Genomic DNA, 21865 nt, shown 5'->3' on the forward strand with positions numbered 1-21865 from the left:
GCTACAGGTCCAGACTTTGAAAAAGGAGAATCACCTTTAAGTCACAGTTGGCAAAGCTCTCAAATAAAAGCACCCAGCTGATAGCTGCAGTACTTCAAACCATACTCAGAGCCATATTCTCCAAAGGTGTGTGGGAGAAGCGCTCAGAGGATACACTGAATCAACACGTACTTGAGCAAGCTCTACGAACAGGACTCCTAAAGGCACCCTTCCTGCCCGAATCCCTTTGGCTGCAATGCTGAACAGGCAGGTGAGGAACACCATGCCAGACAGACCCATGATGTTCCAAAGGCTAGACTCCTTAACAATTTTATTCAGAGTGAAAAGACAAGAGAAAGTAGCTCACGTTCTTCTTCCAACAGAATAGTAAATGGAAGGAACAGAAAATTCCAGAAATCATCTCCTTCCACCATGAAACCTTAACAGCATGGTCTAATATTTCACAGGTGACACAGACATAAATTTCTACATACACTCACTGCTGAAGTCATATCTCAAGCTAAGTATAGTCACACTTAACTGCTTTTATTAATGAAAAAGTTCGTATTTTCCATTAGAGTATTAAATTATTATTTTGTAAGACTAAGTCAACAGCCTCTAAGCAATCTGAATACTGCAGACTTCTTATGAGCATCAACTTACGATAAAAAACATGCTTACACTATCTCAACTGGCAATAAACATATAAAGCTCCTTTGATATTGCACAAAACTCCCTTATCTAGTTTTACTAGAGCAATGGACAGATGCTGAACTAAAGAGGCTGCTGAGGAAGAAATTACTACCTGTATGCCATGCACCCACTGTCCCATATACTCTTGATTAACTGTCAACCATCTCATTCTTCCTTTTCCATGACGTACATTTTTCTCCCACTGACCTTCATAGATATTTCCAGACTTATAGCTGAAAGAAAATAGTAAAAGTTAATGATTCATTCATACTAAATTCTAAGTGGAACTTATGAAAGCAAGGTTTATACAAAACTCACTGGTAATGAATTCAGAATTTATTAAAGCTAAATATAACCATTAATTTCAAAGTTGGCTCACTGTGACACACATACAAAGGTTTTATTGCACCCACTGTTTACCTACTATTTTTAACTTACAGACCACTGTAAAAACATTAACCAGTTCTTTTTTTCCAATGAGTCTTCACCATAGATAATCAAAGTATTCTTTTATGTATAATTCCACAAATAATTCATCTATTCATAAAAGTATCTCCATTTGTTCAAATCATTTGTTTTTAAAATGTTGATTTGTGATTTACCAAACGTGATTTTGCATTTTGTCTTTAGACATCTGTTTGTGGGAATGAGCAGTAGAAATGTATCAACATAAAAATGTAAGTTATAGAGAAGGTCTATTTTATTATTATAAAGCAGCTTGTACAATTATTTATTCCACTACAGAAAGTGCATACTACTATGAAATGGTAGCATGTTTATCCATTTTAAACAACAGGAGAAACTGTATGATAATGTATGCAAAATAAAAAATATGCAGACAAGAACGAGTGCTATGACATTTACCATCTCATTCCCCATCCTTTTTTGACATCATTTACCCAGTCGCCTGAATACCAAGAAGTACGTTCCTGGTCATAATAAATGGTACCCTGAAACAGACAGTATAGTAAATTAAAAAACCTAAACATTCATCTATATTAATAAAACATTGCATACAAATTACATCAGATGCACGTAATCATGCTCTTACTTACAGTCACCCTGAGACACTGTACTGAAAGCAACTGAAGTGATAAAAAGAAATTAAAAAGCAACCTCTTTTGATGAATAGTTAAGACCTTAAAAAAGACCAGGTGTCCCCCCAAAAAACACCCAACATATTACATCAAATTCTACAACGCTTTTCAAATCACTTGGAAACACTTTCAGAGAGCTAACTTTGGCAGCTTAATCATAGCAGCCACTCTGAGGGAAATCAGTTTTCTGACTCATTCAGAATTCAACTTCAAACAGTAAGTCTACAGCATTAATTTTTCTGTCTTTCTCTATCTGACAACTTCCTCTCTGAACAAACTGGACAGACCTCTGCACTGGTGATCATCCACTGCAGTCCGTGTGATTTTAGTGTTTCATTAGTGACACCCTAAAAAACCCCACATTATTAGAATGGATCTTCCTCACGTGCTGAATATCAGTCTTCAAGATGTCAGGCCCAGAAGTTTCTCAGTTTGGATGCATAAAACAGAGACAGATAAAAGCACCACTTGCCTTTAAGAAGCTAGAAGTAGATGTCACTTACACTAGATCTGGCAGTAATTATCATACTTGGTCTGCTTAACACATTTGGAAGATGGGATTACTTTGTCATTACTGGGAAGTGAATTGACCTGTCATTGCTATGTGGCTACTAATGCAGTCGACACTTCTGACTTTCATCATCTTTGTGGAGCAGCATAAAGGATAAAACACATAATAAACCAATTACTCTTTTCAGATACCGTTTATTCCTTCTAGCACAAAAAGATCCCACCCCAATTGTTTTAGTTGGCACTCACAACTCCAGAGAAGATCCTCAGGAAAAAGAAATCTCTACAAAGTGTAAGGCCATGCAACAGCATGAAACATTTTTTGCAAAACCTCTGCACAACACTACTTGTTATTTCAGACAGTATATGGATGCCAAATGAGAAGACCATATTCGCATTTGGTGTTCTTTCTTACTGTCCTGGGTTCAGCAGTAGCAGTCATGTTTCTCCTTCTTGGTAGCTGGTGCAGTGCAGTGTTTTGACTTTCAGATCGGGAACAGAGCTGATAACAAGGATATTTTGGTTTGGCCAAGGACTCTGTGAGCCTCATGCTCTGCCAGGGAGGAGGGGGAGCCAGGAGGAAGCAGAGACAGGACACCTGACCCAAACTGACCAAAGGGGTATTCCATACCACAGCACGTCATGCCCAGGATGGGAGTTAGCCGGAAGGGCTGGGGGACTGCAGGGTTGGAGGAGGTATCGGTCGGAGCTTGGTTGGGCCTGGGGGGCGAGTTATCGGTCAGCTGGTGGTGAGATGATGTATTCTCTTCCCTTGTTATTTCCTTTATCATTATTATCATTGGTGGTAGCAGTAGTGATTTGTGTTATACCTTAGTTACTAAACTGTTCTTATCTCAACCCGTGGGAGTTGCATTCTTTTCGATTCTCCTCTCCGTCCCTCCGGGAGCAGGGGGAGGGCAAGAAAGGGGGGGAAGTGAGTGAACGAATTACCTGACTGGGTTTAAACCACGACAGTTCTTTTTGGCGCCCAACGTGGGGCTCGAAGGGTTGACGACAGATTTGACCGGATTAAAAGTCACTCGTCACAATGCTGATTTATTGGCTCTCAGAGTTGTTCTTGTTGATCTCACAGCTTCAGAATGTTGTAACTTACGTAGAGCCGGTATTTGCTGTGATAGTGTTTATCAAGTATGGGGCCTGGGCTAAGGTTCTTGTCTCACTGTGCTTTAGGGCAATGGCTTGTAATACGGGCGGGCTCCAGCAGCAGGGCGGGACGGACGTGGCCGTGGACTTGTACCTGGCCGTCCGGCTGCTCTTCACCGTCCTGGCCCTCGCCCTCGCCTCCATCTTCGTGAGGCTGCGGGGAGCCGAGGGGGAGCGGCCCCGGGAGCCGGCGGCAGCCGAACCGGCCCGGGAGAGCGGCCCCGGGGACCAAGCGGCGGCGGGAGCGGGGCCGGAGGCCGCGAGGGGACGGCTGCCGGTGGAGGAGGTCGGGGCGGTCGAGGAGCAGAAGGAAGGGGCTGCCGAGCAGCGGGAGAAGGCGGCGGAGGAGCCGAGCCCCGCGGAAGAGCCGAGACCCGCGGAGGAGCCGAGCCCCGCGGCCGAGCCCAGCCCCGCGACGGCCGAGAGCATTCCCCGGAAGCCGCCTGCCGAGCCCCAGGAGGATGCAGGAGACCACGCAGCATTTCCCAGCAAGGCAGAGGAGGAAGAGCTGGACTCAGGAAAAGAGAAGCTGGCGGTGGGAGAGCCGGCAAGCACAGCAGCTGCACCAGCCCCAGTGACAAGTACAGCAGCTACACCAGCCCCAGTGACAAGTACAGCAGCATCGTTTGAGAGTGCTGAAGGTTTTGAATGGCCTTTGGGTGTCCTTGGGACCTGCCTGCTGATTGTGATGGGGATCAGCATGTTGGCACACATACAGACTGTGTTCTACCCACAACCATTTTGTCTGATCTCAAAAGTTAAGCAGAGTCAGGTTTGGGTCTTGTCTGGGGTTAGACGAGGATATAGGGGGACCAAGAGGTTTTCCCCAAGGCTGGACAGTCATGAGTGGCAGGGTGTGTGGGACAGTATGGGCAAGTATCTAGTCCACTGGGCCCCTCCAGTGCTTTGGAAGCGTCGGAGATGGAAGGCAGCTGTATGGAGTCCCCAGCAACAAGCTGCAGAAACTGCTTAAGGGGACAGTGAATTATTTTGAGCCTGGTGGGCCCAATGCACTTCAGGCCATCAGAGCAGAGATGCAACACAGAGATGGACTCATGATCGAGGGGTGGACTTAGCAATGGACACTATTGCCCATGTTATTCACGAGTGTGAACACTGCACACAGTCTCTCCTGCTCTGACTGTTACAAGAGATGGAGCCTGACGTCATGGACCAGATGGACTCAGCAGCTTTATAGGGACTGGTCCATGCACTAAGATAAGAGTATATTGAAAATGGGGGATCTGAGCATGACGTGAATGGTATGGAATAAGGGGTGGATAATGTCCTGGGTTCAGCAGTAGCAGTCATGTTTCTCCTTCTTGGTAGCTGGTGCAGTGCAGTGTTTTGACTTTCAGATCGGGAACAGAGCTGATAACAAGGATATTTTGGTTTGGCCAAGGACTCTGTGAGCCTCATGCTCTGCCAGGGAGGAGGGGGAGCCAGGAGGAAGCAGAGACAGGACACCTGACCCAAACTGACCAAAGAGGTATTCCATACCACAGCACGTCATGCCCAGGATGTAACTGGGAGTTAGCCGGAAGGGCTGGGGGACTGCAGGGTTGGAGGAGGTATCGGTCGGAGCTTGGTTGGGCCTGGGGGGCGAGTTATCGGTCGGCTGGTGGTGAGATGATGTATTCTCTTCCCTTGTTATTTCCTTTATCATTATTATCATTGGTGGTAGCAGTAGTGATTTGTGTTATACCTTAGTTACTAAACTGTTCTTATCTCAACCCGTGGGAGTTGCATTCTTTTCGATTCTCCTCTCCGTCCCTCCGGGAGCAGGGGGAGGGCAAGAAAGGGGGGGAAGTGAGTGAACGAATTACCTGACTGGGTTTAAACCACGACACTTACCTTTCCATGTCTTTTGCCTTTACACCAATAGCCAATGTAAGAAATAGGATGAATACCACTCCCGAAAAATCCAAATCCATGCCGAACTCCATCCTTGATTGATCCTTCATAAACACTGCCATCATTCCATGTATAACGGCCACTAAACATCTGCACATTCTTAACAAATGTTCCCTAAAAAGTTAAATTGCAACATTTAAAAAAATAAGACCAACTGTCTGGGAAAAGTCAGGCTTGTGATTGAAACCACTGCCATAGTTTTGCAGTGGCCACCTGCACTGTACCAATTACTGCAACCTATCTACTGTCCTTGAATTTACACTTCTGGTTGTAATTGTGTTCAGTTATAAATTGAGGTGCACTTTACCTCATACTTCACTCCATCAGCCCATGTGTAAGTCCCTTGTCCATGCATAAGGCCTTCAGAAAACATGCCCTTCAAAATAAAGAGAACAGCATCATTTGCAAATTTATTCTTACCACAACCAAAGCCTACAGTGACTGTAAGACTTCAAAAGAATTACATATTAATGTCATCCTCCAACTACTCATTTCAAATGAAGAGCTTTCATGCCAGAAACCAATAGACCTTTCAATGCTTATACATTCTGCATGCTCAACCTCCACCCACATTAAAAGCAGATTGCCTGTTCTAGAGAAAGAACTTGACCCACTACTACTTTAATTAATTTATATACTCACCTTATATGTATTTCCTCCCTCAAAACATGCAAATCCTTTACCCTCATACAATCCATGAACTTTTTCACCTTCGTATCTACAAGGAAAACAAACTAAAGATGAAGGTTTCCTGTCACTACCAGTAGACATAAATCACAACATATATACAATAAATCACCTTTGATTTACCATGTTTTACACACAAACTGGTTGCTGCATCCTGTGTAGAAAAACAAACTACAAGAAAATTTCAGAGTTTTTGTACCTTCCTTGTAGTAGGTCACATAATGGTTGCGTTGCCTCAAACCCATATTTCGTTCAATTAATAAAACAAGACACGTTGGTAGCATTTAAGAAGGAAGCATATAAGAAGGACATGAAACTGTTCGAGCAAGTCCAGAGGAGGACCACAAGGATGATCAGGTGGCTGGAGCACCTCTTGCATGAAGATAAGCTGAGAACACTGGGGCTGTTCATCCTGGAGAAGAGAAGCTGCGTGCAGACCTCATAGCAGCCTTCCAGTATCTGAAGGGGGCCTACAAGGATGCTGGAGAGGGATTCTTCATGAGGAACTGTAGTAATAGGACAAGGAACAATGGGTTCAAACTTAAACAGAGGAAGTTCAAGTTAGATGTAAGGAAGAAGTTCTTTGCTGTGAGGGTGATGAGGCACCCAAAGAAGTGGTAAATGCTCCATTCCTGGCAGTTTTCAAGGTCAGGCTGAACAAGCCCTTGGGGAACATAGTCTAAAGTGAGGTGTCCCAGTCCATGGCAAGGGGGTTGTAACTATACGAGCTTTAAGGTCCCTTCCAGCTCTAACCATTCTATGATTTACTAGCTTACAACTAGGCAACCTGGCTACATGAAACATTATATATATTCCCCTTGAACTACCAAAGGATTTGGCTAACACTTCTATTCACCTGCTTCCTCAGTTTAGGATATTAAGAGATATGAGCAGCCCTAAACATTAAAAGGCAGTAACAACTGAACTTTAAATGACATACCTACATTTTCCTCACCATCAGTATACTTAGACAAAACTTCACCATAGGAGAACAACCTAAAAGAATGAATCTTTTGGCAGGCAGACAGCACCAACAACACTCAAGGGTGCAAGAAGGCAGCAGAATTTCACATATATCACTCATAATGGCTATTAGGTCTGAATAACCTGATTCGCTGCCTCGAATTGAAAGTTAAATCTCTGTATGACACTGGGTACACCAGAGATACTTAAATGAGAATTCCTGACTGAATTGGTGTATTTGTAACAAGCATACCTTTTTACAATAAGTTGAATAAGAACAGGCTCCTCATGGTATTGAGGAACATCTTGAACTAGAGGTTCCTCTGCCTCCTGTGGTTCTTTATCCAGTATCACTGGACTGGCCCCTGTTTCTTCCTCTTCATTCACGATGGTCGCCAAGTCTGTCAGCTTTGTAGCACTACTCTCAGCTGTAACTTCTTGTGAAGGCATAGGAGAGCGTGAAGTTTTTTCTGTCTTCCTGACATCTTTCTTCTTATCCTTTGCCATAACTACTGAATTGTCTCAGTACGCTGAATGTGTACCCTTCTGAACATCTACTCTGTTATGTAAAGATGTTTTCCCTTATAATCTATTTGAGAAAAACAAACAAAAACCAAACAGCTAACTACATGGAAAATCGCACATGCATGTATTTATGTAATAACTACTCCTCCAGGCAGCGATTTCAGCTTGTAGTAGACAGAACGCAGGGCTATGACCTAACTGTCAAGAAATTCATCAAAACCACCACGACCTTAAAGTTTTGTTAGTAGACTTACTTATGCTACATGGAAGTCTCCATCTTCATTACATCTTTACAGATTTTTACATGTCTAGATCTAATCATGTAGCAAAGTCGAAAACCATTTTTCAAATATATTTGAAAAATTTTGAGTTTGGTGAGTTTCTGGAAAGTTACAGCTGCACCAGCAGCATTGATTTAATTTGCTTTCAAAGTTAGGAGTGCAGATTGACCCAAAATGTAGAACAGCCACTCTTAACTTACACGGTTATCTTGCTAGTTAAGATCTATGAAGGTTACTGTACTACTTGAACAGCTGTAATCACAATTCCCCCTCATTTCACAGTTTGACCATCACTGGTTTGTAACACAAGAATCAATCCCCGCGCTCCAGTGGCGAGACGCGGGCCGCCTCAGGGAACCGCCATGTTCTCACCACCACTTACTTCCAACCACCGCCTCGTTACACCCGGGCAGCTACAGCATCCGATCACCTGCCCGAAGCCCCAAGTGGAGGAGTAAGGGGCAGCGAGGGCAGCCCGGGGCCAGAAGCTGCTCCGCCCGCGGGGCAGCTCCAGCGGGTTCCGCAGGCCCTCACCTAAAGCCTACCACCGCGGGCCCGCGCCACGCAGCCGCAGTATGACGAACACTCCCGTAGCCACGGCGACCGCGCCGCGGCCCGGCCGCTGCCTGCCAGGGCCCGGCCCCCAGTGGTCAGAGAAGCGCCCTCGTCGCTACCCCGCGACGGGCGCTGCGCCGGCAGCTAGGCCGGCCCGTCCTTGCGGAGATTAACGCTGCATTACGCCGGAGAAGAGGGAAACGGCCGTGTCTGCGTTCGATTTAATGCAGAGAAACCACGGCTGGGAATACCGGTTACAGGCGCTGCACATGCTCCACACAGACTACAGAGGGTTTATTCACACTCACAAGCGTAAGAGGTCCAGAGGAGGTGCGCACGGCTTCACCCCAGCCCCCCACATCAGCCACACTAGGGCCAGGGCAGCAGCACTGCTGCCACCCGTCACCCTGAGCAGTAAACTGAAGTGCTGATGTGAAAGCATTGCTCAGGTCACACCTTGGTACCGCAGAAACGGAAGAGCTGAGCGATATGTTTTAATGTATTACTGACTCAAAAAGACAAATTTTCTAATTCGATTCTACCAAGATAGAATTTAGACTGATCTGATCAGCAGTGCTTGGTGAGACAGTTTTTTTTCCCTTCATTCTCAGAAAAGAAATCCCTGTACTTGAACAAGAAGTATTTGGAATATGGATGGGAATGATACTAATTGAAAGTAAATATGACAGATGATTTATTCTATTGAAGCCTTGAACACAGATCAAACTAATCATTAAATACAACAGTAATACTTGAAGTAATTATCTAATGAAACACAGCTTCAGTGTAAGTAAAAAAATCCACAAAAGTATTTACATTTTCTTTAAATATCATATACAGGATGTAAAAACATAGAAATTTAATGTTTGCTTTAGGGCATTACTACAGACCTAAATTCACTTTCCACTGTATTTTAACAATGAGTGTATTTGCTATAAATGAGGTTCACCTACTCTTGATCTTTATATATAAAGTCATATTTATTTTCTAAAAGTCTTGATTGCAAAATACAGTAAATCGCAATAAAAGAAATGTTATTTACATGTGAATTCCGGTACATTGAGACTGTTGACTTGGCAACAATGAAATGCTGCTGCATGCCTTTAAGTGTTACTGCCTTCAAATGTGAAGGCTGACTAAAATTTTTTACTCAAAATAAGAGTTATGGTAAAAGCTCAACATGTCACCAAGAATTAAAATCAAACTGACTTATTCTGTTGAAATCAAGTCTAAACTGACTATGTGTCTCATAGTAGGCCTTCCATGGGGGCAGTTCCAGGGATGCTCAATCTCACCCATATGGGTGATCAGTTTTCTCATTTCCTGCACATTCAGTGCAGTTCCAATCATCACCTGCAAGTAAAGACAAAACAAACCAAACCTATTATTTTCTTCCTCCATACAGAAAACTGACACAGGTAAGAGCAGTTCTTCAGCTACTATAGTAAATAAGTACTGTGCAAGGTATTAAAAGAACTACAAGATGATCAAGTACAAATACAGCTAAGTTTGTTTCTAAGTTCACTAGTTTGAAACATATGAAAAACTACCAGAAGTTTTTCCCAAGTTACACTAGACAAAAACATATGGAACAAAATGGAGGCTGTTAGCTGTTGACACTCAACAGCAAATAAACTTCCCCTTGCATTACACATACATATACAGATACAGACAGCTATAATACAACAGAAAAGACAGTATTTACTTGAAAACAGCCATCAGGTGCAGTACTTACAGACTTTCTGCAAGCTCGAGAAGCAAACATCTGCCTGATCCTAGAGGGCCTACACATGACTCCAGGGCAGTCACTTAACATGAAGATCAACTCATCTATGTCTTGTGGACCAAAAGTCCAGTTTTTGCTCGTTGGCAACGATATTAATTTAACTCTTCGAGTTACGGGAGCTGAAAGATTTGCAGTAATTAATAAAGAAACAAACAGAGCACTACAGGAAATTACTTCTTCTTGATTGAAAAACTACTTAGATACATAGATATGATGTGATCTGCATATATGATGAGGTTTAATCTTTTGATGGCTGTTGCTAACTAACCAAAATGGTAACTATGGCAGATATCCTTTTAACATTAAGAAATAAATTGCTTGCAGACTTAAAAGCAGATAGATCCAATCTCTAACAAACCCTCTGATTTCAAAGAACAAAACATTTATGGAACTAGTTTGAGGTTATGTGACTACAAAATAATTAAGGATTTTTGTTGATAACAGATTAATAATGAACAGCATTTTAGATTAAAAAATTGAGATTCTGGAATAAAGAGTATGGAAGAAATCTGTAGTGACTTCCCAAATACCAAAGTGGCAATGAAGAAGTTAAGATTTTGTGAAGGACTGTATGTACAAAAACTTGAAAAATCTTGAGTGCAGAACTGCATGGAGCAAAGAAAAACAGTGCTTCATTACAAGTTCACAGACCTTGAGGAGAAGTAGGAGACTGATAAATGAATCATCTGGATCAGAAGAGTAACAACTAACTTCAGAAAGATGAGGAATGTAGAAGTAATTTTGAAGAGCTCAGCAAAACAGTAGGTAAATGTGTTCCTAAGGGGACTTTGTTCACTTTAACACTAAAAAAAAAAATCACACCCCCTGAGATAAGAGACACTTGTCCACAGAGACCCTTACTCAAAGAACATGCATAGTGAAATTAATACATACTGCATAAAACATAGAGATATACTATAGAAACAGAGACGGGAGACTGTAAGAGACAATGATTGTAGATACAAGACTGTTACCTATAGGGAAAACACTTATTTTCACTGTTTTAAATGTGTAAAAGTGGATAGCTGGCAGACTGTGTTACCACCTAACACCCATCTCTGCTCAGACACTGAATAAACAAGTATCTCCGTCTCTGCACTCTGGGTGAAGGGGACAACAGAAACACTGCACTTTGGTGATCCTTGCTGGATAAAGAAAAGGAGCTTGCAAGTTACACAAATTGCTCAGAAGTACATAGTAAGTCAATGCCAAATCCATAAGGAAAACCCAAGAGCATCACTTACCAATGGTATTTATTAATTTAAAATTAAATTAGTAAGTTTATTATATTAAATTTATTAATATAGATTTATTAATATATAAATAGATGGAACCCTGCTGGAACCAGCAAGTGTACTAGTAAAACAAAAGGATTTTAACATAACACATCCTGTTAACTCCAAAGGGCCTTCAGAAACTTCTGTAAAAAGCTGGAGAGATAAATACTCTACAATGCTCTGTTAAACAGAGCAAAGAGACCACAGAATCATAAATCTTAAAAACCAAACCATAGAGTGTAATACATATTATTTCAAAGTTTCTGACAATGACCTAAAGGGACTTTTGCATAATGACATGAAACTGTTCATCTTTTTTACCTTCAGCAATTCTGGCCCAAACTCACCATTTTCATTTATAATAAAATCAAACCCATTTTTTCTGAATATTTCCAGGTTTTCAATCAGTATGTTTTCATTTACAGCCGTTAGATTGAGATTTTGAGGCCTGAAAGAGAGAAATACATGGTAGTGCATCACTACATAGTGCCGATTACTTAAGACAGGTTTCAGAAGCAATCTAGAGCTATCAGTACAGAGCTCTCTACCAAAACATTTCACTTTGCTTTGTTAAAAAGATCTCACTACTGAACAGATCACTTTTAAGTAGTACTCAGCAGAGTTAGGCTGGTTGGGCAGCACTCCCTGTTGCAACAGCAGCTCCAACATCCACACTGTATCAGCATCCTTACCAAACTGTGGGTTTCTATGTAAGCCCATCATGAAATCTGTCTGACCACTGATTTGCTGCACAGCTACAACTGGGTAAGTGGAATTTATTTCTCATGTGAAGATTGACTCTTTGAAATAGAGACTATAAAAAATAACTTTCACATTCAGTGTTTTGCATGTGCTACATAAATATAACCATAAATGTCCTTCTGAAACCTTGAATTAAACTTTAAAAATTATTATTGTTAAAACACTGAAAATACTCACACTATCAGCTTCTGACCTTGAAGAACAGTGTGCTGTTGTAACATCTCAAAGTTGTACTTCTCATCAGTAGCATGCTGGTCAATTATGAAAAGATCAGAATTCAACTTTGCTATAATAAACCCTAAATTGAACTGGCCAATGATTTCCATTTTTGCAAACATTTCTTTACTGTATATAGAAAATACAAACAGGTAAGTTACATGTCATCAGCTATCATGTTAGACTGTAAAACTTAAAAACAGCTTTTTCTCTCTGCAGAACACACTTTATATAAAAGAAAGAAAAATCTCATTTAAGCAGGCTATGAATGTGAAGAAGTACAGTTATCTGGAATATGCCACTGACTGATGAGGCCATTTCTGGCAGAACACAATCTTATTAAGACACGACTTGCTCAGGATTCTCTCACTTTAAGTACAGCTACTGATGATAATAAAATTAGAAATGGGCGGTATGGCAATAGTCCAAGTAAATAACACCGAAGGCAGAATCACAGTTTTGAAGTAAGCTGACGTTGGTCTTCTTTTTTTGCAATTACTATGCTTTCCTAACATTTTTTTTTTAATTCAAAATTAACAAATCATAGACTTTTATTGTCCAGTGACCACCTGAATGTAACTTATATTCACAGCCATGTCTCCCCCAATTTCAAATTCACAAGGGGGAGATATATGAGTTATCCAGTCTTTTCAGAGTTACCTGTCAAGAAATTCAACATTTCTCTGACTACACAGCAAATTACAAGTCTGAACTAAGCCAAATTTAGGATGTTTGTGGCCTTTTTTAGTGTCTTTTTCCACATTCTGCTTGCATTTAGTTTGAATAGCTGCTCTGTCAGGTAAAATAACTTGTCAAATGGACATTTTAATGGCATAAGTTAAATAAAGGACATATCCAAAACAGGTAGATGTAAGCCTCCTCCCAATCCCGCAAGAGGTCTTATATTTTCCCTAAACTATTTCTATTAATTGATGAATACAGTATATTAAGAAGGTGAAAATACCTGATCTCTTTTCTCAATTCATCTTCTGCTACTTTATTTTCTCCAGGACTAATTTTTGCTTTAAATCTTCTGTAATTTTGTGTTTCTGTACTTTTCTGTTGTTGCTCTATTACCTTTTTTACCTTTTCCACTAAAACCTTCATGGAAAATTCAAGTGGCACAGTTTTCTTTTTAACTTCCACCAGAACATCAACAGTTGGCTTACAGTTCACAGTATTCTCCAGTTCAGGACATTTACCTGCCTTAAAGTTGTCTACTTCACTGCTAAAGCTTCTGCTTTTAAAATGTTTTATTCTTGGAGAAGAACTATCAGCTTCTTCAGATAACTTATTTTGATCAGTCCAGTCAATCCTTTGATTCAACTTATGCTCAGCACCCAAGACCTGAACATCACATTCCAATGATTTCTCACTACATCCAATAGTTCTAAAACATTCATTTTGAAGTTGTTCTTCTGAGCTACAGAATTCTTCGTTACAAAGATTAATCATACTTTCGTTACTGACACAGCTCCCAGTTTCTGGTGTGCTACATCCAGCATCTGACTCAGAAGTGCTACAGAATCCAGAATCTGCATTATCTTCCAATTTCCTCAAATATCTGCTAGGAGTTGACATCTTTAAGTCCATCCTATGGCAACTCTTGGACTCCCTAGTCAAGACAGCCTTCTGAGTCTTCATGGTACTCCAATTGGTATCAAGTGACATTTGTCTAGGGGAGCTGTGCTGCTGTTTTACCTTTTTAGGGCTTCGAAAATCATTCTCTGTCGTTTGACTGAGAGAGAATGACTCCCTTAATCTGGAAAGAGTCATTCTTTTTCCTTCACCACTTAGATTTTCAGTTTCAGAGTCAGGCAACATTTCTACCTGAGACTTTTCTGTCTCTTCAGGAAGTATTTTCTTCATGTTGCCTAATAAAATCAGAATAAAGAACATTTCAAGATTCTAAATTAGCTGGAAACATTGATTAAATTATGTGCTTTAGTAAAGGGAGTGAAAAGAGAGATAGAAAAACAGCAAACTCCTTAAAGGAGCCCTTATGGTTCAGACAATAACTGAATATGGGGCTGAAATGCAGCACACACAAAAAAAAAAGGCAGTCACATCTTTAAGAAACTTAACAGTACTTATGCGGATGAATTTGTGACCTCTTTAAAATGGAATAGCAATCAGTGCAATCAGCATGTTTGTTTCTATTATCAAAAGAGTTTAATGATTGACCAACAATGAAAAGGGAACTGCTCTTATACTTGCGTTGGCAAGGTGTTAAAGCGCTGGCACAACAGATACTTGCAGTATATGTGATTTTGTGTAGATAATTAGAGAATCTTCAACCTCAGAAATTGTCAGTCCAACATGTATTTTACTAAAGATTAAGTTAAAATAACAGAATCAGGCTACAGCTGATCCTGTATGTCAGTAAAAAAATAAATTAGAAGGGGTTCTGTTGAAATAAATTAGGGGATGAAGTGGTGTTAAACCTGAAAAGCAACTTTGAAAGACTATACAGTCACAAGAGAATCAGCAATTCCTGCAGTTATCATGAGAGAACTGAAGTTCAAAATCCAACAAACTCTTATTCAAATTTCAGATTTTACTTATAAGGCCATAACCATTCTTTCTTGAAGACATTTAAATAAAGGAATCAGATCTCTTCCATCATCTTGGGAGAAGTCTTTTTCAGTTTGTGTTAGCTTTTTCCCCCATAAAGCTGAAAGTAAATCATGTCATGCTGGCATGTGTAATTTCCGTAGCAATCACTTAATAACTTTGGGTCCTCACTTATTATATGATGCCAGTAACAATCTTTCAGTGTAAAAATACATGAAAAATCTGCCCTGAAAAATACATGAATTAACAGCCAAACATTTTTTCCCGTTCTTCTTTGGGTTTTTAAAAACACACTTTTCCATTTTCAAATATCTACCCTATATCACACACAAAATTTTCACATTTTGTCCCCTACCTGCAACATCCAGAAGTTTCTGATTGACATTCAGTTTGTTAACATCACTCCCAAACATCTTCATCAGAGAGGTTTTTAAAATTGCTAATAAAAGCTTCTCCTCCTGAAGTAAAATTTGCCTTTTGTCTGGAGTTACATTGATGTCAATGCACTCTTAAATAAAAAGGAAAACCATCACATTTTAAATGAAAAGTACAAAAAGAAATCCAGAAATCCACCCTTGGATCAAAGTCAGTTTTCTGCTGTTTCATCCCCCTCATTTTTATTTCACAGGATTAAAACCAAAGCCACGGTTAGCATTCACAGTAAGTCTGCAAATTAATCTTTTAACTTTCCTCAACATTCCAGCAAACAAAACAGAAGCTAATTCCATGCAGTAACACAATACAAGTTTTCCTCTAGTTAAGCTAACCACAAGATTGCCTTTTTCTTATTACTTCAGATAAGTTACTTTTGAGTATAGAAAAAGCAGAGGCAGAGAATAGTGGAACCACACCTAGACCCCACTTCTCACTCATGAATGGAAGATCACAGAATCACCCCAGTGCAGGAAGTCGTGCAGATAAAAAAGTTACAGTATTCTCTAAATAAATACAATTTATTCTTTAATTAAATTACAGACTTTACTGAAGCTACTGAAAATTATGCATAACTTACCAGAATTTACAGAAATGTTAAGGGCTACAAATGGATACTGGTGTTTATTGTATACATGATAAACTTCATTCACAAGTCTGACAACCTACAGAGGTGAAAAAACAGTAAGTGCCAAAACTATTATCTTCTATTTCCCATCAGTATGTGTTATTTAACCTCCTTCAAAACAACTAATGAACTAAATCATGAGTGAGTTTTTGTTCATACTAATAGGCACAATGAACACAAAACCTTAAGACGCAGAAACTTGCAGCATCAAGCCACAAATACACATATCAGCTACTCATCTAGTGGCTGAGAGTATCAAACAAGCTAGCACTGGTGATCTTAGAAAAATAAAACCCTCACCTTTGCTGGATCACATGGACGTTGGTTGATAAAGAAAAACTGCCTGTCTGTTGCACTCCTTCCAACACCATGATCACAGCGAGAGATGAAGCCTGTAATACTGTTGAATAACAACAACAGTAAGGTAAAATGGAACAGCAAAAGAAATTTTTCAGACTTTGAGCATACTTAATGGAGGAGTATTTTATAAAGGGCTAAAAGAAGCACTATTATACAGCATCAGTACGTATGTATACTTATTTCTTCTCTTAATTCCTTATCTGACAAAAACTAGATGTTCAGCTCCAAAAAGCCATCAGACAATTGAAAGAGTAGCTCACTGATTTCAAGAGAAGTGGCTTTTGTTTTTCTGCTCTGAAACCAGAAGATGACGGGTCAGTTGTGAACTTTCATTGGTCAGATACTGATGCATCTATTTGCCAATAAATCTCACATCTAATGAGAGATTAGAAAAGTACACTTAAAGACAGTAAACTGTAATTACATGAACTGATTCACATTCCTCTGGTATATTTCTAAGTAACAAAACCAAAGAAATACAGGTATAAACAACAGATATAAATTCATCCATCCAGTTACTCAGGGTACTGATAAAGGTGACATTGAGCTGAAGACTACAGTAATATGTAACTGACTAGGACACAAGGAACAGGAGTTTTGCTCTTCCCATTCATCTGATTAGCAACATCTTAGGCCTGAATTAACTTTTTTAATCATGTGATGGTCTTTCCCCAAATTACATACTAATATCTACTCTGATGTTCTTAGTCATTTTTAATACTATTAACTACCACTTTTTTTTTCTTTTTTTTTCTTTTTTTTTAATGAGTTTTGGGTTATGGTAAAATGCCATTGGCAACAGTGGTTTATACTTTTCTAATTACCTATAAAGATTCTGTGGCATGTCAGTAGCATTAACTCCATATTCTTCACGGACAGCTTCACTAGGAGGTAGCTGAACAAAAGGAATGAGGCTCTGCAACTAAAACAAGGAAAAAAAAGGAAATGAAACATTTTTTCCTTCTATTTTATTATCTATTATCCTTAAAATCCATTTGATAAAATGGTGGGGTTTTTTCACTACTCTCGCCTCAGTTGATTCACAGACCCTTACTTGAAAATGTACATAGGCAGAACAACAAAATGATTTGGACTCTCCAGCTACATTTATATACATGACCTTATCAAGCTTTATGCAAAACCAAAAGGCAGAGAATAACAGAAGTTTCTTCTGAGATAACAATAAAGCTATTAGAAAAGTTATGTTATTTGAATCACAACCTGCCTAAGTACAGGTATGTTTACTATAAACATTTTCCCAATCATGCCTTTATTATTTTTCTGTCATTAGAAAACCTTCCATTGACTATACATTTAAGTATTTGATATTATATAAGCAGGCTATAAGCAAACCATTCTGTTTGGGCAAAACTGAGTTTTCAGCTATGTTTGTTGCCATGTGGAAAGATAAAGTTACATCTTTCATCCAGTATTTCAGCCACAGCATGACCAAGGCTTTGAAATCTCTACATGAGCATTGTGAAGGGAGAAAGTGCTTATCAACAACCAGCAGCTGTCTGTCAGTCAATATTCCCTACGGTAGTAATAATATACTTGTAATAATACCGTTGTAACCCTGTTTCCTAAATAATTTCTCTTTCATCAAAACATCTGTAAGCAGATTTAGAAACTTCAAGGCAATCTGTGGAGGCTGAACTGTTTCTCCTTCTTCAACCTGTAGGGGTGCTAGAAGTCAACACATGCTCCATTCTCTTAAAGTCTTAACATGTTTCCTACACCTCCTCTGTTTATTAGACATTAGAAATGTCTCTGTACAGCTATATGATCTCTCCTCTCAATAATAAAAGCAATACCTGGTTTTGCCCAAATACTGCTCCAATGTTTTCCTTTAAACTAGGACTCCCAGTAGTGGACACCACAGAACTTTTTTTCCCTTGGCCAACTTGATTAGTGCAGTTAATCCTCACTCCTTTTGAAACGATACAGTATGCCTGCAACAGCTGGACCATTTTTGCATATTCCTATTAAAGAAAAAACGAAAGTTCAAATTTATATGAAATGTCTCTTTTTAAAACAAAACATTGAATATTTGCAGATAACACAAAAAGAGGGTGGGGGAGGGAGTTTATTTTATACCTTTACAAATTAAACATAAAAAATTAGATGTGAAAAATAGTGCTTCAAAACCAAATAATCTTTACAAGATTGGTATTTAGCCATAACACAGCACTCCCTGATTTTAAAACACACAGAAGTGATCATGATATAGATTCTTTTTAAAATCTGAACATTTGAGAATGTACCTCTAAAACCAATCACTGCAAAATAGAAGATGAAAGAATACAGGATCACTGTTTTCTTATTTGATTAAGATACAAGACAGGCACAAATAGTCTGACAAAAATCAATGTATTCTCAAAGAACTGAGTACAGTTCTCAATGCCGTATCAGCAGCGCATAAGTTCTGGGGTGACAATCCTTTGAAATAGTAATTTCTGATCTAACATACCTTTTTAATGTTTCTTTGAAATTCCTTATGCCGCACGGGCAGAGTATAAAACAACTGCTGTATGTTCACAGTTGTTCCTTGTGGTCGCGGAAAATGCGTTTTCTGAGTAATTTTACCATTGTGATCAAAGACCAACCGAGTCCCAACCTCTGCAGACTTATGACAGGTAAAAATGGTAATATCACTAATGGAAAGGAAAAGGCAACAGGATTATATGCTGAGCACTGTATTTTCTTACCCATTCCTCATCCCCTCATCACCTTATCAGGCATAAAAACTATGCCAATACTATTCATTTAATTAAAACTAACTCTTTACCACATACAACTAAAGCATACCTAGAGAATAGTGTAACATTTTCGTAGCTACAATGCAAGCATTTTTACTTGCATCCCTTTCATTCTCCTATAAAATACAATGTTAAAAGTTTGGTTTTGTTGGACACATTTCTCATACTAACACATAACAGCAGAATATTCTTGATCACAGAACTGTGCACAAAAGCTGTGCTATTTCAAATGTGCACTTTGGGAGTTTAAGTACAGTTTTAATGAGTAACAGCCTAGCAAACAGCTCTTATATATTACAGTGCTCTGCATCAGAGGATCAAACACTTATGCAAGTGCACAGTTCCACCCTGTACAGATCTGCATACTTAGTAATGTTGAATGTTATACATACAAGGACCAATAAGGCATCTAGAATCACAGATTCATTTCAGATGCTTAGAATCATACGATAATTTTAGTTGGGAAGGACTCAGGATGTCATGCAACCTATTGCTCAGAATCAACCAAACATTAAGAAACAGGAAGTTTTCAAAGCCTCATTTTATCAATAACAGTAAACTGAAAAGTTGGCTTCAGATATTTTTGTGCATATAGTAACTTTCTACTAATAAGAAGTTCAATAGCCATACCTTAAGGCACACAGTGAACTCAGAGCTTCACCTCGAAACCCAAATGTTTCAACATGTATTAGATCAGAAAAATCTTGTATCTTTGATGTATGATGTTTCAGAGCTGGAAAAATGTTTAAAATATTTATTTTACTTCTAAGTGACAGTGGTCTACGCAAGTAGATTCTGCATGCATATCAAGAAGCAGAATGCCTTCTGTGTATTTCCTTTCCCCTTGTCCTATAAGCCAGATCTCTTTAAAATCCTCAGATATACCCTTTATTCCATACGTACACCTAAAATTCATACAGCATTATTAGTACATGCATTACAAGATGCCTTGGGGCAGTACACAGTTCTGCCTTTGCTGCTGATGTACCCATCACAAATTTCTGCTCCCATTTCGTACAATTTAAAACTAGCAAATGGAAAACGTGACAGTCACGTATGCAGTGTTGGTTCACTTGCAGCAACTGTTCGGGTTTATAAGTCACCTCTCAAAAGCAGTCACTTCCACAAAGCTCAACACCTTCAATAGTGACTCAATGACTCAACATGACTGAATCTAAATAAACATTTATAGGGCTTTCTCTGATATAATTTTTTCTATTATTATTTGTTCCACTTAAATCAGCAATCAAAACAAAGGTTACTTTTGAGCTACAAGAACTATAACCACAATAGCACTACAGCAGTCCAGTCCAATTTTGCTCAAGTCTTGCACATCATGCACACATTATATAAAGCTGAGTATCTGTTAAAAATTATTAAACTTAGGAATTTAGGTGTTTTTGTTTGTTATTTTTAAGTAGCTTTCTCACCAAAAACAATCTTTCAGAATGTCCAAATACAAATTATGAAAAAGGTTCAACTTACTCAAGCCTTCAAAGTTTTCCTCTTCCACTCCACATCCATTATCTGAAACCTCTATCAGTTCAGCTCCATAATCTTTCAGTTTTATATCTACAAAAATGAGTGAAGTCCTTTATTTCTGTAGGTTCATGTACAATATTCAGGATTAATTTTGTACTTCAAGTAACTTTACCAGATAATGGCTTTCTATGTCAAGTTTGAAGAACAACAAAAATATCTTTGATGAACAGGGACTGGAGCACCTCCCATATGAAGACGGGATGAGAAAGTTGGGGCTGTTCAGCCTGGAGAAGAGAAGGCTGCGTGGAGACCTCATAGCAGCCTTCCAGTATCTGAAGAGGGCCTATGAGGATGCTGGGGGGGGCCTCTTCATTAGGGACTGTAGTGGCAAGACAAAGGGTAATGGGTTCAGGCTTAAACAGGGGGAGATCTGCTACTATGCACTCTGCTTTGAGGAAAAAGAAGTACCTTATAAATCTATGAAATTTAATGAAATTACGATGAAAATGTTACCAATGTTGGTAGCTCCAGCATCCAGGCTGTTTTCCACCAACTCCTTCACGGCAGTGCCAAGATTCAGCACAACCTGTCCCGAACAGATCCGATGAACGGACTTGCTGTCGATGGGCTTGATGGCTTTGGCAGGTTCAAGGCTTAGAAAGAGAAGAGTCACAGAAAGCAAACAGGTAGCGTAAAGAAGGTGGGAAATGCTCGCCTTACGGCGACACCCAGCTCTTCTCAAGCGAGGGCAATCAGCACCCAGGGGCGGGGCGGGGGGTAGAACACCGATGCTCCGGCTGGTCGCGCTCAAATGCGGAACGTCCGAGGAGTCCCACAGGCCTCCCCTAGCAAGAAGGGACAAGAGACGGGAACCGAGAAGCCAGAGGCGGGCGAGGAGGCCGCAAAGGCGCCGGCGGCCAGGCCCCGGGCAGCGGAGTGCGAGCGAGGAACGGCCCCACCACCGCGGGTAAGACTATAGCCGGACACAACCCGACGCAAGTAAGGCTATAGCCCATTCCTGCCCGCCCCACGGCGGACACTCACCATGGCGCTGCCGCCTCCATTAAGACCCTGGCGGGACTCGCGGTTTCCCTCACTCAGGACCCCATCACCACATGCCCCGCTTCCGCTCGGTCATTGGCTACCGAGTAAAAGAGCCCGCCAATCATAATCAAGTTTTCAACTGTATTGACGCCAGTTGGCAGAGCTATCCAATCGGAG

General features: G+C 40.0%; 2 protein-coding genes across 4 annotated transcripts in view; both read right to left on the bottom strand.

The window, feature by feature from the left end:
• Window positions 1-8909, bottom strand: part of RSPH10B (radial spoke head 10 homolog B) — a 26497-nt gene extending 17588 nt beyond the window's left edge. For all 3 annotated transcript variants that reach the window (XM_062608016.1, XM_062608015.1, XM_062608014.1), the window contains exons 1-7: window positions 8186-8909; window positions 7261-7588; window positions 6000-6075; window positions 5665-5733; window positions 5298-5471; window positions 1537-1622; window positions 785-905 (exon numbers count right to left, since the gene is read on the bottom strand). In XM_062608016.1, the coding sequence (XP_062464000.1) occupies window positions 785-905; window positions 1537-1622; window positions 5298-5471; window positions 5665-5733; window positions 6000-6075; window positions 7261-7514 (780 nt within the window). In that variant the 5' untranslated portion in view covers window positions 7515-7588; window positions 8186-8909. The remainder of the gene's footprint in view (window positions 1-784; window positions 906-1536; window positions 1623-5297; window positions 5472-5664; window positions 5734-5999; window positions 6076-7260; window positions 7589-8185) is intronic.
• Window positions 8910-9331: 422 nt separating this feature from the next.
• Window positions 9332-21762, bottom strand: PMS2 (PMS1 homolog 2, mismatch repair system component). Its single transcript, XM_062608013.1, has 15 exons — window positions 21689-21762; window positions 21158-21297; window positions 20648-20734; window positions 19793-19895; window positions 18874-19057; window positions 18218-18385; window positions 17228-17325; window positions 16344-16443; window positions 15996-16080; window positions 15339-15491; window positions 13374-14283; window positions 12371-12538; window positions 11779-11879; window positions 10104-10273; window positions 9332-9721 (listed from the first exon to the last, which is right to left on the bottom strand). The coding sequence occupies exons 1-15, from the start codon at window positions 21706-21708 to the stop codon at window positions 9578-9580; spliced, it is 2631 nt and encodes an 876-aa protein (XP_062463997.1). The 5' UTR covers window positions 21709-21762; the 3' UTR covers window positions 9332-9577.
• Between the last annotated feature and the right edge of the window lie 103 nt (window positions 21763-21865).

Source organism: Pezoporus occidentalis, unplaced genomic scaffold (genome assembly GCF_034315485.1).
Source record: "Pezoporus occidentalis ecotype Australia unplaced genomic scaffold, CSIRO_AGI_Poc_V1 ctg128, whole genome shotgun sequence".
Taxonomy (NCBI): domain Eukaryota; kingdom Metazoa; phylum Chordata; class Aves; order Psittaciformes; family Psittacidae; genus Pezoporus; species Pezoporus occidentalis.

Coding starts and splice junctions, on each gene's coding strand:
- PMS2 (XM_062608013.1), bottom strand. CDS start 21,708: ATGGAGGCGGCAGCGCCATG. Junction 19,896..20,647: donor GGAAAACTTTGAAGGCTTGA/GTAAGTTGAACC, acceptor ACATTTTTCCAG/CTCTGAAACATCATACATCA. Junction 14,284..15,338: donor GAAACTTCTGGATGTTGCAG/GTAGGGGACAAA, acceptor TGATTTTATTAG/GCAACATGAAGAAAATACTT.